This window comes from Scomber japonicus, chromosome 12 (assembly GCF_027409825.1).
Source record: "Scomber japonicus isolate fScoJap1 chromosome 12, fScoJap1.pri, whole genome shotgun sequence".
Classification (NCBI taxonomy): Eukaryota; Metazoa; Chordata; class Actinopteri; order Scombriformes; family Scombridae; genus Scomber; species Scomber japonicus.
This window is the reverse complement of record NC_070589.1, coordinates 7,845,600-7,861,804: the sequence shown is the minus strand read 5'-3', so window position 1 is coordinate 7,861,804 and position 16,205 is coordinate 7,845,600. Positions and strand designations below refer to the sequence as shown.

At 40.1% G+C, this 16,205-nt stretch overlaps 1 protein-coding gene across 1 annotated transcript in view; it reads right to left on the bottom strand.

The window, feature by feature from the left end:
• astn1 (astrotactin 1) overlaps positions 1 to 16,205 on the bottom strand; it is a 389,683-nt gene that overhangs the window by 191,004 nt on the left and 182,474 nt on the right. Inside the window, exons 14-15 of the mRNA XM_053329701.1 lie at positions 13,131 to 13,325; positions 2,249 to 2,376 (exon numbers count right to left, since the gene is read on the bottom strand). Coding sequence (XP_053185676.1) covers positions 2,249 to 2,376; positions 13,131 to 13,325 — 323 coding nt within the window. The remainder of the gene's footprint in view (positions 1 to 2,248; positions 2,377 to 13,130; positions 13,326 to 16,205) is intronic.

Sequence of the window (16,205 nt, the reverse complement as noted above, 5' to 3'; positions counted from 1 at the left end):
CAGCACTCTGTCCCAGAGTACACTGTGTGCTTCTATGGAACCCTGCTGGATGCTTTGAAATGATATCTCCATTCATGATATTATTCTTCAATAGAGCCCACAGCTGCTGCATCAAAGACCCAACACAGAGGCACAAAAGGCGGAGTGTTGCTGTGTTACACTCTGTTCTGGGCCGTGTGCACTGTGAGCCCAGGGGCAATGCAGGGATAAAAAGGTTTGAGCAGTCAGAAGGGGGGGACGAAGAGGGGACGAGGGCTCAGGAACGCGACAGCAGAAGATCCATTTAGATTAGAGTTTTAATATCCTCCTAAGTTTCCAATAAAATGGCAGTTGTAGGCAGTGATTGTCCATCACCTCGGACGTAACCTCGCGCAATGCGGTTTTGAATTGCCGCCGTGACTGACCTTGTATCTCCGCGGTTATATCAACAAGCGATAAACCCATCCTGCAATCTGCTGCTATCTCCACTGTAAGGCAATTCAGAGGCAGTTACACAGGTGTGTGAAGTAAGCTTAGCCAGCAGGCTGCCTGAAACATTTCCAGGAAAATATGCTGAAATAAAATTATTAATTTTATACTCTCCATTGCGGTACCCTCAACTGCACTTCAAACACAAAGAGAAAGGTTATGAGTAATGAAGGCAAAGAGGAGGATGAGGATATCCCTTCCATTACAGATGTCTGCTGTTTCGACATATTCTACAACTTAAAAGCCAGACTAAAAGGTAAGAGTGGAAATATTATCCTAAGCTTCTGTCAAATTGGAGCGGTTCTTTATAGACAGCTTTCCTGTCAAATGGATTGTTTTCCTCTTCAGTTACTCTATCAAACACTCATGCCATATGATGGCTCCGGGTATTTTCAAACATCTAGAGAATAAAACTTAGCAAAAAAGGAAAGATTAAAAAAAAGAGTGAGGTCAGAAGATAATGAGGCATCCAGATGGATGGATGAAAATCTGTGGCCTTCTGAAATAGCTTGATTTAGAGCAAGCCAAGGATTTTCTTCTTCTTTTTTTTCTCTCCCCCGTTTCTGTGTTAATGGCAGCTGTTTCACGCTGGACGGCTGTGTGCTGTTCAAACATCGCTGGCATGTGCTGAGCTGGTAATGAAGAGAACAGCGAGCTGCCTTCTGATGCCACCAGCTAATGAATCCTGACAGTGGTGGTACATCATTATTTTGCTAATGCGCTACCTATTTTTCCCCTTCACGTTCATTATTGACTTGGACAGCGAGCTGAGGAGTCTGACCTCCCTAATGTTGCTAAGTTACAAAGAATCTTGACTTCTGCAATTCTGGATAACCTACCTGAGCGTGAGGTGCAAAATTACATTTTTTCGGGGAAAAAAAGAGACTTGATCCGAAATGAACCCAAGGATAATTAGTTAGTTAAAAAAAAATACGGTCAGGCTAAACAGACCCAAAATAGACACCAACACTGGCAGCAGAATGATGTTCCACCAATTAATGACCAATCTCGCCTAAAAAAAATTGCTCTGTTGCTTTGATGATTATAATTCACCATGTAATCAGAGCTTCCATTGAGTGCACTTGGATCCACTCGGGTATAAGACATATTGACACACAGCCATGAGACTCGGGGCAATAGAAATCTACTCAAGACCATTTAGACCCAGTATCTCCAGGAATAACATCCATATTGGATGACTCCCAACTTCAGGATTTATGTCCAACACTAACTCTCAATGCTGATATGGGAGGTAGTGTACCCCACACATGAAGCCCAGAGGAATTTGAAGAAGTGTAATTGAAGTAGTGGATAGGTGGTGCATCTAACTTTCATGCAGGAGACCAGATATCACATTCTAACCCTAACCCTGACCTGGTATCAGCTTTTTAATGAACCATAACAATGACGTTGCCCCAAAACATCTGAATTTCTATATATGCATGCAGGGAAATGCTGCCACTGAAGTTAATCTGTGGTTATGCAGAATTGTCCAGTGATGTTTTTGCCTGGTGACAAGATTGTAATTTGGTCCTAGCCCAAACCGGGTCCCAGGTCTGGTCTCAGGGTGGCAGAGTGCCCAGACATAACAAATGACTAGAATGTCAGAATTTATATGCAGAAACCTCGGGGTATTCAAACAGCATTTCATTTTAGTTTTTCAAGCTCTGAGAAGTTGATTTTTTTTTTTTTGAGGAATGAAAATTTCCGACAACCAAGTGATGAAGTACTCCGGTGCAGCTGTGAACCCACAGCGTAACTATGAAATATGGTTTCGTACCTGTGAGGTATTCTGGGTCGGGCACGGGGTCCGACAGCTCCTCGTGGCACTGAACCTCTGTTGGCACCGATGCCACCACCATACCATCTGGGAGCTGCTGCTCGATGCCACGGGCAAAGTTCTTCTGCCTGGTGTGAAGAGAGAAATGATAGGAGGTCCTATTTAGAGACGGAGGAACTCAGTCATCCAACGTTGGCAAAAGGAGGGAGACAAGAAGGTAAGGAGGGAAATAAAAACACCAAAGAGCTACAGTGATATAAGAGAGATAAATATGAACGGATGATGAAATGCAGGTGAAATTAAAATGTATTAAATGGTACAGTTTCTCAAATTCGCCCAAACCCACCATCCTCATGGACTTTGACTCAGCTCAGACCTAGTTCCCCAAATTCTGTCTACAAATGCAGATCTATCTACAGTTACAGAGTGACCTACAGGTTTTATTTTGGTCGGCTCTGACTCAGGGGGTGGGGCGGTCGTCCACCATTTGCATGTTCGATCCCCGGCTCTTCCAGCCCACATGTCGATGTGTCCTTGGGTAAGATACTTGACCCCAGGTTGCTCCCAATGGCTATGCCAATGGTGAATGAATGTGTTAATGTTTCCCACTGATGAGCAGGTTGGCACCCTGTGTGGTAGCCCCTGCCATCAGTGTATGAATGTGACATGGGTGCTCAAAAAAGACTAGAGAAGCACTATGTAAGTACAATGCATTTACCATTTTCCTGAGTTAGTAAAATAAAGTTCCTCCACATTCACCAAAAATAGGAATCATATGTAATGACAGCCTTTATTTAAAGCAGCAGTGATGACAGGCAAAGGTGGAGAACACAGATAAGAATGAAGTAAAGAGAGATGAAGGCTGGGGCAGCAGAGTACATCAATGATGCATAAATAAGTATGTGTGTGTGTGTGTGTGTGTGTGTGTGTGTGTGTGTGTGTGTGTGTGTGTGTGTGTGTGTGTGTGTCATACGAGGCAGATTATAAAGCAATATTTTCTGGCAGATCATTAAGGGCAAATCAATAGAAAATAACAATTATGCAGGACTCATATGTATTGAAGAGACAAAGCCTCACATTAAGCCCCGTCATATTTCATTAAATTTGATTGTTCTGCTGATACATGACTCATCTTCAGTCGGAGAGCTGATGTCCTCATTTGTCTGTTGCCAGGAGTGACTCTTGGTTGAACTCACTCATTTTGTCCGCTCCATCATTCTTTGCCTCAATGCCACTTAGGTTCACAACAAGGTTCCACAACAGAATGACTTCAATAAATCAGTAACTTAAGTCACAGGATGGTGTCTGGGGGGACCAAATATGATTACAATGTGTGTTTGTTTTACTCCTGCTGGTGTCTGCAGTCCTGTGATTATTTTACATTTTTAAATGTAAAAGCAATCTTGTATATTTACAGCAGCATTAGGCAGCTAGAAGTAATTGCTGTATTAAAGAAATTGCATTCCACTTTCTTTTTTTCTCCTTGGGGATGAACTTGACAACAACCTAAAAACATCACATGCTTGACATATTATGGCCTAAAAACAAATCAAGCAGACATGGAGCATTATTAGCATTCAGCTGGAGTCGGGTTTCAGGCCACCTGACAATTGTAGTCCACTGTTCATTATCGTTCAAGTTCTGTTTTGGTCTGTAACCTCTGAGGCTTCAGCTGCTAAATACTCCACTATGCTCACCAGCTAACTATGTCTGCCTTCTAGTGCTGAGCAGATAGTGTCAGTTTATCTGAGCTTTCCGCACTGAAGATAACTGCCGGCCTGTCAGTGCTGCTGGAAGCAAGGTTAAGGAGAGCAACAGGACTGAACCAAAAGTAAGGCTGTAGTTGTAGAGCTAATAGACACTAAGAAATAGTTATTGGAAAAGAGCTGGCTGATAATTCCCTGTGTGTCTTTCACTATAAATAACTTTCATGTAATTCAATTAATCCAAGCTTTATATATCACTATGAATAAAATCAGCTTCATGCGATAAAGCCAATTCATTACAACTTGGGTCATATTTTAATAGTTGTGGTTGGAGCTATTTGTTATTGATGTTAAATGTAATAATTTATATTTATGTATTTTTTGTTGCAGAATATGTCTGAATTAGTTTGATTATAATAAGTATAATTTTGGTTAATGTTTTTGTTTTGAGGGTTCTGGGCAGCTTGGGGCACAGAGGTGAATCTATTTCTATAGGTAGGCAGGTACAGTATAGGACCAGCAGGCACCAGGAAGAGCATGAGAGGTGGCAGACTTCACTATTCTTGGTCTGTTTACTTAAAAGGTAAAAGAAAGATTCATTCCTGAGGTGCTTCAGTGGTCGTTTCATTTTGAGTTTATTTATTTATTTTTCTTCCTATTTTTTATGTTTAGGACAAATCGCCACTACAGTTTTGAGCATTATTTCTGACAGTAAAAGTAAGGGTAGCCTCACCCAGGCATGGCAACATCGGCAAAAATGAAGACTGCCAGTGTAAAAATAGAGTAATTAGATGTTGATGCAGGTTGTACATAAACCAGCATTATCTAAGAGACCTTATTAACAGACTTCCTGTCACTTACACTAATGAGGGGTTGCATCTCTATTCTATTAGGTCGTCGACAGGAAGTGGAAGTAACTTGTCACGTGTTATTGCAGATGGATTTGGAGGTAAGTGTGTAAGCATGTTCACATACAAAGACATGCACAGAATTTATGCTCTGCTGCACCCCTCAGCGAAAATATGGCTCTGCACGCAGGTATGCATACGATTTACAGATAGACCAACACGAACTATCAAAATAAGACCCAGGTGGTGAAAAATGGAAATGATCCTTTCAGTAAACTGCATATAGCTTACCAACATGGCTGATCTGTGAGCTTCTATACCACAGAACACCAATGGGATAAGAGAAGCAAAACATCATCTGTCATAATTTAGGAATGACTAATTTACAGCTATTTATTTTCCTCTTCTCAAATTTCTAATGAGTACTTTCTCTATGCTGCCAGTAACTATATCTGACACCAGATATTAAAAGAGCAAATGTGACGTACAGCATCTCAATTAGAGAAAATGGACGGTCTTCTCAGTTGCTTTATAAAATAGAGGATTTTCTGTGATAAAAGCCTAACGTGTTTAAAATATGTATAGCAGCAGCCATTAAAAAAGCATGAGAGGTCCTCATGGTTCACACAGTGCTTTTTCATTTAATACACGCCATTATACAATATGTAGCAGTTGATTCATGCAGTGTTCTGGGCCTGAGCTGTGAAAATGTGAAAAGAAAAAAAAAAGGTATACAAATATTTACAAATTGCAAACTGTTGCCTTTGGGAAAGTCACAGCTTGAGAACAACAGAAGCCACTGGCTGGAATGGAAACAGCGCCGGAGCCCTTGCGTCAAATATCACCATTCAAATGACATTGTATTTGCATGGTCACAGCGTGGCCGGGGGTGGAACATAATTAGAAAGAAATTGAAGTCATAAAAACATTGTTAAAGTTGGCTGCAGGTGATGTGAAACAAAGCTTATCTGCTAATGCGAGTGAATGGTAAGGCACTAAACTGGGATGATGCCTCTTCATGCATCTTGAGTTTCTGGAGTGGAATAATGATGTAGAAGTGGAATATATTATGCACTTGGATACATATATGCATCATCAACTTTGTCGCTGAAGTGTCGTGGCTTAAACCATGAAAAATAAGGTTGTTTGGAGGTTTTTATTGACACTGGAGTCAAACATCTGTCGGTTTCTGCTGGAAGCAATTACGACTGTTCTCGGCAATCAGCAGACATGATGAGTGAATCTCAGTTTTCTTAACTGAGGATGTCACTAATTTTTATTTACTTTTCCCTCTGAATCATTCAAGTGGAAAACGGGTCAAGTTCCAGTCACTGCTTTCATTTCTTGACAATTTTCATTGCTCATTTTGTTAGATGATGACATGTAACATTGAACGACCATCTGGCCATCTGCAAAAGGATGTCAGAATTCCTTTTCTCGGAGCAAAATCTGTCTTGAAGTTGGAGGAACTATTGTCAAACTGCCCAAACTTATCGAAGACATTAATTTCTGATACACCTTACCTCAGTTCCCTTGCTAAATGTGACCTGAAATGCAAAATGTGACGGAAAAACAAAAGGGTGCTTTTGATTAATGACAAGAACCTTTTTTTTCTGCTTTCTTCATGCTGAACCTTGTAAATAAGTGACTGAATAAAGCCACATTTTTCAAAAAGAACTCATTAGTGGCCACCAAGAACCAATTCCTACCTCACCCTCTCCATCAGATGGCCTAAAACACATTTCCTATTTTAATTAACTGAGTCAGTGAGGGTATTCCTCTCCGGGTGGTGGGGGTGGGGGGGGATTTTGGGGGGTGTGGTTCTTGTACATAATGCGAGGCAGTGGGAGTCTGTGAACCAAAAAAGAAAAAAGAAGAAGAAAAAAAATCAGAGAAGTGAAAAAGAGATGCCCCCACTAAGTAGTTTGGGTGGGGTTTGTCAGGTGGGAGCGTGGTCTAATCATTGATCCCGAGCAGCCATCAGAATGAGAACAAAGGATGCTAAAATATTCATTAAAACCTGCACTGAGCCTGTCGCGTGAGAGAGAGAGAGAGGAAAAGAGAGAGAGGAAAAGAGAGAGGACGACAGGAGGAGAGAGGGAGGACAGTGAGGGGAGTAATGAGAGGAGGTTAGCTTTTTAACATCTCATTACTGGAGCCCGCTGACACCCACAGAGACAGGAAGATAGAAGCCCCTGTCACACAGCTCTGTAATATGAACCCAGATCATATCGGGGGCGCCTGGCACTCCTGAGATCTCGCCTCGATAGGACTTTTCCTCCTGGGCGTTTCATATTTGGCTTATTTACAAGCGAAATCATCTGGCCGTTCCTCAGCAGCCAGCCTGCTGCCTGTTATGATGATACGACCGGATATCCACTTCTTCCCATAGACACGAGGAAATCAAACAAATACCACCTCTCTCCCCATTCCATTTTTTTTTTTTTTTTGTTGAAATGATAAACAAGTCTCAGCCTCTGAAGCAGGAGAGGAAGCTTCCTGGGGATGGTTAGGATGTACTTCCCATTTTCGAAAAACATGAGAAGCGTTTCAGGGCTGGCGAGCTTGAAAGATGACCCGTGAGGGAGCCGTGCCGGGTGGAGAGAATCGAACCAGCTTTGTGTGTGTGTGTGTGTGTGTGTGTGTATGTGTGTGTGTGTGATTACAATCTCAGGAGACGTAGCTTGAAAGGACTTGGCTGTCCAGTAGATGGGGAGTCCACACACCGACTGTAGCTATATGCCCGTGTGTGTGTCTGTGCGTGTGTGGGTATGTGTTTGTGTTTGTGCCTAAGTGCCGTGGCTATTTTCTACATGTGTATATATATGTATGTGTGTGTGTGTGTGTGTGTGTGTGTGTGTGTGTGTGTGTGCGTGTGTGTACGTTACACCACTGGGCATCTGCTCTCACCACTTGCTGTTTCTCTTTTATTCCCCCCTTTCTTTCTGTTATTGCTCCAGACAGTCTAAATAGAAAAAACCTTGCAGGGGTCACCAAGCAAATCCTTTTTTTCTCTTCTTCTTCTTCCCCCCTATCCAGGTCTTTCTCACCAGATAAATAAAAGATTAGTGCTGAAAACTTTGACTTGTTGGATTGTTTACAATATATTCAATGTTCAGTGGACGAGCGGGGCGTTTTGCGCCAGATAGCGAGGTGAAGCGAGTAAATAAAGAAGCAGAGGAAGAAAGAAGATGTTTTTACAGATGTATGCAGCATGGGTTTGAAGGAAAAATTCAAAAAGAGAAACATCTTTTTTTTTAAATTTCCAGTGTGTTCGGACTGCCTCTGTGTTTTTCCCTCCTTTTTCAAACCTTCACTCATGATTAAACAATATCAAATTTGGTGGACTTCTTTTCATCGTTGCTGAATGATGGAGACAGATGCTTTGCGCCACTCCAGAGCAGTGGGGAAGGGTCTTTTGATGAAGTGCCAGTGAACATCACATAAAGGTTTCCTTACTTACCCCCTCCCTCTCTCTCTCTAGTTTCCTCTCAAGGGCAAACAGTCCATTTAATAAGGATATAGCAGGACAGCAGGCCACATTGCTGTTTCTCCTTGCATATTTTCTTGATACCACTGCAGCTCAATAATAACATGCTGCACATTCCACATTCCACCGTGCTGCACTTTTTTCAGCCTCCAGTGGCTACGAGATAACAGAATTTTCCAAAAAGTTTGAAAGCTTCTCCGACTACGGGTCATTTAACACAGTGTCAAGTGAACTTCCTTGGTCCTCAATATTACTGTCCAGTGGGAGCGGAGGGAGTGGAAGTGATGAAGAGATTTGGCCACTGAGTCCTGTGTTTAGGACGGCTTCTCAAAGCTTCAGAGATTTCTCAAAAAAGGAGGAGGCAACAAATCTGCTGCTCAGCGTTTCATTTAAAAAAGGGGGAAGAGACACTTTCCTGATGTTATTTCTCTTTGAAGAGTACCCAACCAATTATGCGGATGGGTCTTGCAAGAGATTTTTAAATGGTCAAAATCGGTGCAGCAGAAGTCTAGATATCAAGAGTTTTATTCTTAAGTAAGGGTCAAGTTGCAAAAAAAGGCTTTCAAAAGACTTAGTTTAAAATCTGGTAGCTGCTTCCATTGTGGCTCTGTTTCTACTTTTACAAAACACCCAAATTCATTAAGCTATGAGTTCAGACAGAAAAAGAAGCACATTTTCATTCATTGTGTAAATTAGAGCGCCCGACCACAGATGCATGTCAGAGGGAGTTTATGCGCCCGCCTGTTTGTGTGTAGTTTAGCCTCTGAATGAACCCCTCAACTCACCAGAGGCTCCTGTTCTCTCACTTGTTTCCTTTCCATCTCTACTTTGGGCTGTTGTCTCTGTACATTTATAACAACAGGCTCATGAAGCTGTGGGGTTCAAGCATATTTTTGCTTCGAGTCAAATCATAATTCTTCTTAAAATTCAAACATGTTCTAAATCAAGAGTCCAACATATTCTTAAAGGCAATCTGAGCTGCATTTACTTTTTAAGATAAGATAAGATAAGATATTCCTTTATGACTCCCACAATGGGGACATTTACAATATTGCAGCAGCACAGTGGATAGTAAAAAAGTGTGTAAGTACAAAAGCAATCAAAAAACAATAGTAGTAAAAAGATATATATAGTAAATAATAGTAACATTATATACAAATGTAAATGAGTAATATTGTTATTGCACAGGTTTAAAGTGAGAGCAGTTGAAAGGAGAAGTTAGAAAAATACTGATTACTGATTACACAGTAGTGAAGATCTGTAATATTGTAACACATTTTTCGAAAACGCAACTTTATGTCCATGTGAAAATGTTCTATTGTATGTTCTCTCTAGGTTTTAACAGTTTGATTTGATTGTATTCTGCAGTTTTTCAGTATACTCTACTGCAGGCATAAATAAATCAAATCAAAGTAAAACATAAACATTTTCAACTTGAGTGGATGCATCTTTCCATTGACTTTGTGTGCAATCACATCACCTGCAAAGTTCACTTAAACTTCAAAATACTTGTGTTTTTCTCAACAAATAATGACTCTCCTTCTGTCCAGCTACGTGTCCTTCATTTGTAATGTAGACTTTTTGTTCAAAATATCTACTTCTTGGCTCAAACTGGGATTATGGGGATGGGATATCACACAACAGTGATTTTATCAGATCTGTGATGTCTTCCAGAGGAGCCACAGCAGACATGATACAACTGATCCAACAGACTGTGCAATGCCGTCATGACGGGTAAATATAAATTGAGGGAGTGCCCCTTCATCAGAAATTGCGTTTAACATCTGACATTTTCTGTTAATGCAACATTGAAGACCTAATCTTACGTATCTTGCAATATCAACCTCATTTTTCATTACAGTCTGCGCATCCATTTGATACCAGCCGGCAGCATAATCCTTCTTGCTGTCCAACATTAAAATTTGACATTTAGTTTTCTTGGGTACAGATTTATCATGGTGCATTCACTATCACGTGTTCCAAATGGTTTCTACAGTTTTATTTGTCTTTCAGCTTTTGAAATAAGGAGCTCCACTGCCCTCCATGAATCTTAGAGATGTTCAGTTGCAAATTCTCCTTTCCCGTGACTTTTGTTCATTTTACATTCAAATGTTCCTCTGGTCCAATTAGATTCAATCTCAGCACACTGGCTCCTGGTCAGATTTAATTCATTTGCTGCCATCTCTTATAATTAGGCCTTGCATTAACCATGCCTCCCAAAAGAGTCCCTCTCCCTTTCCCACCACCTCATCCACACAGGAAGCATGTGGTGCTCTTCAAAGTCTGCCTCAGACCTCACTCTCCATTCACAAGCACTTTTCAAATGAGATCAGAGCATTTGAGATTTAGATTCTTGATGATATTAACTTTCCTGCTCGACTCGTCCCTCCCTCCCCTTTCTCTCTGTACTCTCTGTACGACTCCTGTGGTGGATCCCTAAGTGAGTGAGTTGCCTCCAGGCGGCGGATTCCATGCATCGCCCAAATTAAATTCCTCGGCTACAGACGACTTTGCTGACCTTCTGGCTTCCTGAGTTCAGTGGAAATGATTACAATATGCGAGTAGTGATAATTAACCAACCTCAAAGTACTCTACTATCCACAGAAAATTCATACAAATCACAAAAGGGGGAAAAAGGCATCTCCTTAGACCTGTGTGGCTTTATATCCACCCCACAGAGGTAATGGGTCTTTTAGTATTTTCATCCCCTCAGAGTATTTCCATAAGAATAGGAGAAATGCCTCATGTTTTATAGAGGACAATCCCTGACAATGGCAATGTTTACTATCACTATTATCTTTTTTTACTGGGAAATGACATACAATCTAGCAGAAAATCTTCCCTCCATCAGGAAATAACCTTTAAATATATCAATTCAATCTGTGGAGCTTTTACAACCTTTGTGGACGCGTCTACTTCCTGATTATGTATGTATGCACTACAAATGTTTCCATTTTTACCATTGTCTGATTTAAACTGCATTCATACCCGAGAGAGTCCGAAAGGTTGTGACACATGGCAGTTAGGTTACTTACACCTCTATCAACAATAACAGTGGTGTTCAACAGGGGGTTTCAGCACATTAAAATGCACTATATATCTGTCTGAATGGGGGTGGAATTAAATATGAGAAAGCAGGAATCCCCATGGAAGGCATCTGACGGAATATATTGTTGCTTGGTTACTGACTTTTCAATAAGTGTCTTATTTGCTTATTTTTTGCCCTGTGGTGATACATTTGTAGTAACTCCCCTGATGAATATGGAATGTAGAATGTGCAATTATCTACCGGAAAGAAGTATGGAAATAAATCTGATCAGCATCTCTGTGCTAGAGTAGCCAGAGGTACAGAACCTACCTTTTGGGGGATTTTTTGTTTTCTGGGGGCATGTCTTTTTGGCAGAACATGAGTTTATTACTGTGTAAAGCAGGCCAGAAGGCACATTTGTTGCTTGGAGCCAATTGGGTATATTGTTTAAAGGTGGCAAAATCACTATTTGCTGTAGCTGTTGGATGGCTCTCTGAACTGGTGTAAATGTACATATTTTGCTCTCTGCATGTATTTTTTCAAGCAAAAATGAATAGACATTGATTAGAATAGAATTTCTTGTAAGTAACAGGATTTATGGTTTTGAACAGTTTCTGCTGTTTTAAGGATCGAAGAGTGTCAATGATCCTTGAGTATGGCCTTAAAATCTTGATATTATCTGGATTATCTAATTACCTAATCATGGGCCTGTGCAGTTATAATTCACATAACTGTTATTATTTTGACCCTGCCTGCGCTGTGATCAGATCTCAATTTGCAGATGGAGCTGGAGAATGTACCAATCAATTAAGTTCCCACGTCAAGGAAGTCAATGCTGCTGTATGGGTTCTGTTTATTTACATCTATAGCTTTATGGTGGTAACCTTTCAAATTAGTCAGATATGTGTATTTTTCTTATTAATATGGCCACATCATGCAGATTTAATTTACACCGAGCTGAGATTCAATCACATTGGAAACCAGAGAAAACCTCTGGTTGTGATCCTTAGCCTGTATATAAACATGGATGTATCACCTGTTGGTTTTCATTGGAGCTGGTTGAAGCCCAGAGTTATAGCATATGGTTGGCACCATCTTTTCCATTTGGAGCCAGGAGCTTCCAAATAGGGAGTGCAGGGTGATGCCTTTCACACTCTGGAAACAGGCCCTGCTACTTTGGACCCAATTTAAGACTAGCTTACTGGGAACATCAATCTCTCTACACTCAGCATAATGTTTTTTACTTTAGCTAAATTGTGGTAATGTGGCAGATGTTGTTATTAAATAACATTAAAAAGAAATATTGTGACAATAGTTTGACTCAATGTGAGTCCCAATGACTGTCTAGAGAGAAGTTGACACTTTTTAAACGGGAGTCATTTGAAGCATCTAGTGGCTGTCAATGGTATTACACTTTATTGTACATCTACTTTGGCTTCAGCCTTGAACCAAGGTATTTGCTGTTTGATGTAATCTGGCTGATTAAATAGCATTCTGCCTACATTAGCATGACTTTATCCAGATAAGAAAATCAGTTACAGGTTTAATGCCAGGTGTGTCTCATTTTTATCCATTTATCCATATGCAGCATTAACATTTGACATGTGATGCAGTGTTTAAAAACATCTGCCACTTCACAGATCATTTCATCAAAAGCACTTTAAAGTATGAGAACTAAAACAGCTCAACCACGGATATCACAACTGTGGGAGCCAAGCGCCCACACCCTGCCAAACTGTTTCCCTGTTGAGATACAAATAGCAGAACAATGTCCCACATGCTTCACTTCACAAACAGCTTGTGTGTTTACCTGAATGTGGCCTTGAGGATCTGTCCAGTGGTACTCTCTTTGCTGTGGTTGTTGTATCCGTAGAAAAGGTCTCCAAACACAGTCTGGTTAGCTGGGATGTCCGTTGCTTCCCCGCAGTCTATCCCCTCAGTGCAGGCTTCAGACAGCGGCAGGCACGACCTCCCATCTGGCCCCCGTTTATAGTCCTCAATACACCTAGAGTGAAAAGAGTCATTAAATTGATTAATGATTCATATAGAGCATTCCTTCTCTCCTTCCGTCCTTCCTGAGAACTGTGACATTAGGTTACACATTGCTCCTTTATTGTATGCTAATTGCCTTGTTTTCTCTTTTTCTTTGTTCCCGCATTTCCTAAACTCATTTCAATGTAGATCTTTAGGGTGAGAAAATCATTAGTATGCAGAAAATTAAACAAGAGCATTTTTAGGTTCATGTTAATCAGATATTTACAGAGCTGGAGCTGGTTAGACAGTAAATCTGAAAAACGCAAAGCTCTAAATTAAGTCGTCAATGATATGACAGGGAGCTACTCTCTCTTGGCAGGTTTAAAATGATTATGGAGGATCACAAAGAAGATGAAAAGGATCAAGAAGTTTCAATCTTTGAGCTGCATGACCACATTTTCTTTGGGTTTAGCTTCTGATCTGACTGCTTTCTGTAGACTCAGCCCCAAGACACCTTAGTCCTGATGAAGCTATTTAAATATGTACAAATCAAAGATGCATTACAAGAACCACATACTGGACTCAAAGATGGTGCCTATTCAATAGAATGAAAACCCCTTGCCAGCTATATGACCCATGAAGGTCTAGCATCCTTTTTGCTTGAGTTGACCCGGCGTGATTTCTAGCTTGACTCCTTATATTGCGATGATGTGACAGATTTTAAAACCACTTTTCTAGGCACAAGTAAAGATTTATGAATGCAAATCCTTTCTATATTAAATATCCATAATGCAAATAGTAATAGTTGATGTTATTTGCAGTTTGAGGTGTCCTGTAAACTATTTTATAGATGTCTGTTTTATAATAGTGGTCAACAGGGAAAATGATTTTTGCTGCAATACCATGAGTGGCCACAAGGGAAAGTTGTCAGCAAGCCTGAACAGTGGCGCTACATCCAGTTCTCTTAATAAATCCACGGTAAACATTCACAAATATGCAGTTTTATTTTTTAACAATGCTGAGTAACAGCTGGGCTATCTAGTGTTTACAAAGTGTTACTAAAAAGGGAGGAAATGCTGCATTTCATGGTGACTAGTTTCAGCCGTGGAATGGCTCTCAAAATTAACTCCTGTGTATCTTTTCATCGTAACAAAAAATACACCAGCCCATTCAACAGAGTGGCTTATTGAACATCAATGGTGTTCTACACATAGAGGAATAAGATATCCAGATTTGGACAACACTTTTTAAAAGGATCAATTCACTGTTAAATGTAATCTTTTCATAGAATTTGTTGTCTGTAGTGAAAATACAGAATATGACCAGACTTATCTTTTAAAGCTAAGGGTTCGATTCCATTTCTTATGTGATGAATATGTATAGTGTAAACATATTTACAATCAGATGTCAATAATATGGATTTGTACAATGTGAGATATCTGCTTCTACATTTTTGTAGCGTTCAAAATATTCAGAACTCAAAACCTCACAACTCAACAGTGAGAAATCGGCTAAATCAATTCTACTCAACCAGCACAAAATCCTCCATCCCAAAAAGGGAGCTATAATCTAAACAGTGAGAGTCCTCCTAAGACTCTTCTCATACTGATGATGTTTTGACATGTGGGTGTCTGATGTACTCTGTGAAATGAATCAAAAGACAGGCGAAGGGGAAATAGAGAAGATGATAAAAATGGGGGGGGGGGGGGTTAAGAAGAGAAAGATAATCTGTCAGGGATTCACAATGAGAGGAGCTGGATGCCAAACGTGGCAAAGCTAATGCCTGTCTCCAGTGGGAACAGTGGAGGATTAGCCACATCTGCACTGTGGGAAGTGACAACAACAAAATGCTGTTGTTGAGAATTAGGTGATGCAGCAGTTAGTGTTTATGTAAATCTGGTGAGGCACTACGCATCTGCAACATGATGTTGAATGTAAATATGACAGAACAAACAACAGCTTGCTGACTTCAATTAGAAAACTGATGTTTACAGAACCAGATAATGTTTTCACTATCAGGATGATTTAAAAAAAGAGGATTTTTACATCTCTTACATCACTTATGACTTCTATGTACACTTTCAAACATTACATTAGACTGACTTACATGAGCTCACCAAGCTTCAATTATAAAAGGTGAAACAAAGCCAACAGGTAAGTGAGAGAGAGGTCAATGAAGGAAACATATATGTACATGCCTGCTCAGTCCTGAGAGGATCTCTATGTGTATGTATATCTCAACAAAGTATATATAGTAACTACGACTGACCTTAGACCTACATTAGGCTTTATATAATGTAGATTATATCAACAGTTCATGGATTAATTTGAGGATGTGGGTGGATGTCAGCGAACTGAAATCAATGCAGTGGCATCTCACTTGGAATTTCTTACTCTGTAGTATACGAAAAAGTTTAACTTTTATCAACCTATTTGTACAGCTTTTGCAAAGATGTCCACAAGATCTCACAGAACCTGCTATAAGTCCAAATGCAGTTAAAAATCTGGCCCGGTCTGCAGATGCTTATAAATTTGTTTTCTCCCTGCAAATCTCTAAAAGCACCTATTGGACTGTCTAGTTATTGGCTGTAAGAGTATTACCGAACGTATTAAACTAAAAACCTTTCCCCAAAAATGACCAACATGAACATCTCTATCTCTATGAAATGCCCATGCTCCCCCAGAAAATGTAAAAGCTTTCCACAATTTGGCATTTACTCTCTTTTATCATTTAATTTGTTCAGATTTTTTTTGAATTATGCATTTTACATGCTCACAATCAGGACTCTTTTTTTTTAAAATTTGTCCTTGAATACTTAATTTGAAAAAGCAGGAGGCAAAAAACGACAACAATCTAATACCTGTCTCCTGAATAAGTGAAGGAAAAAAAAACACTTCCCCAGTGCTGCAT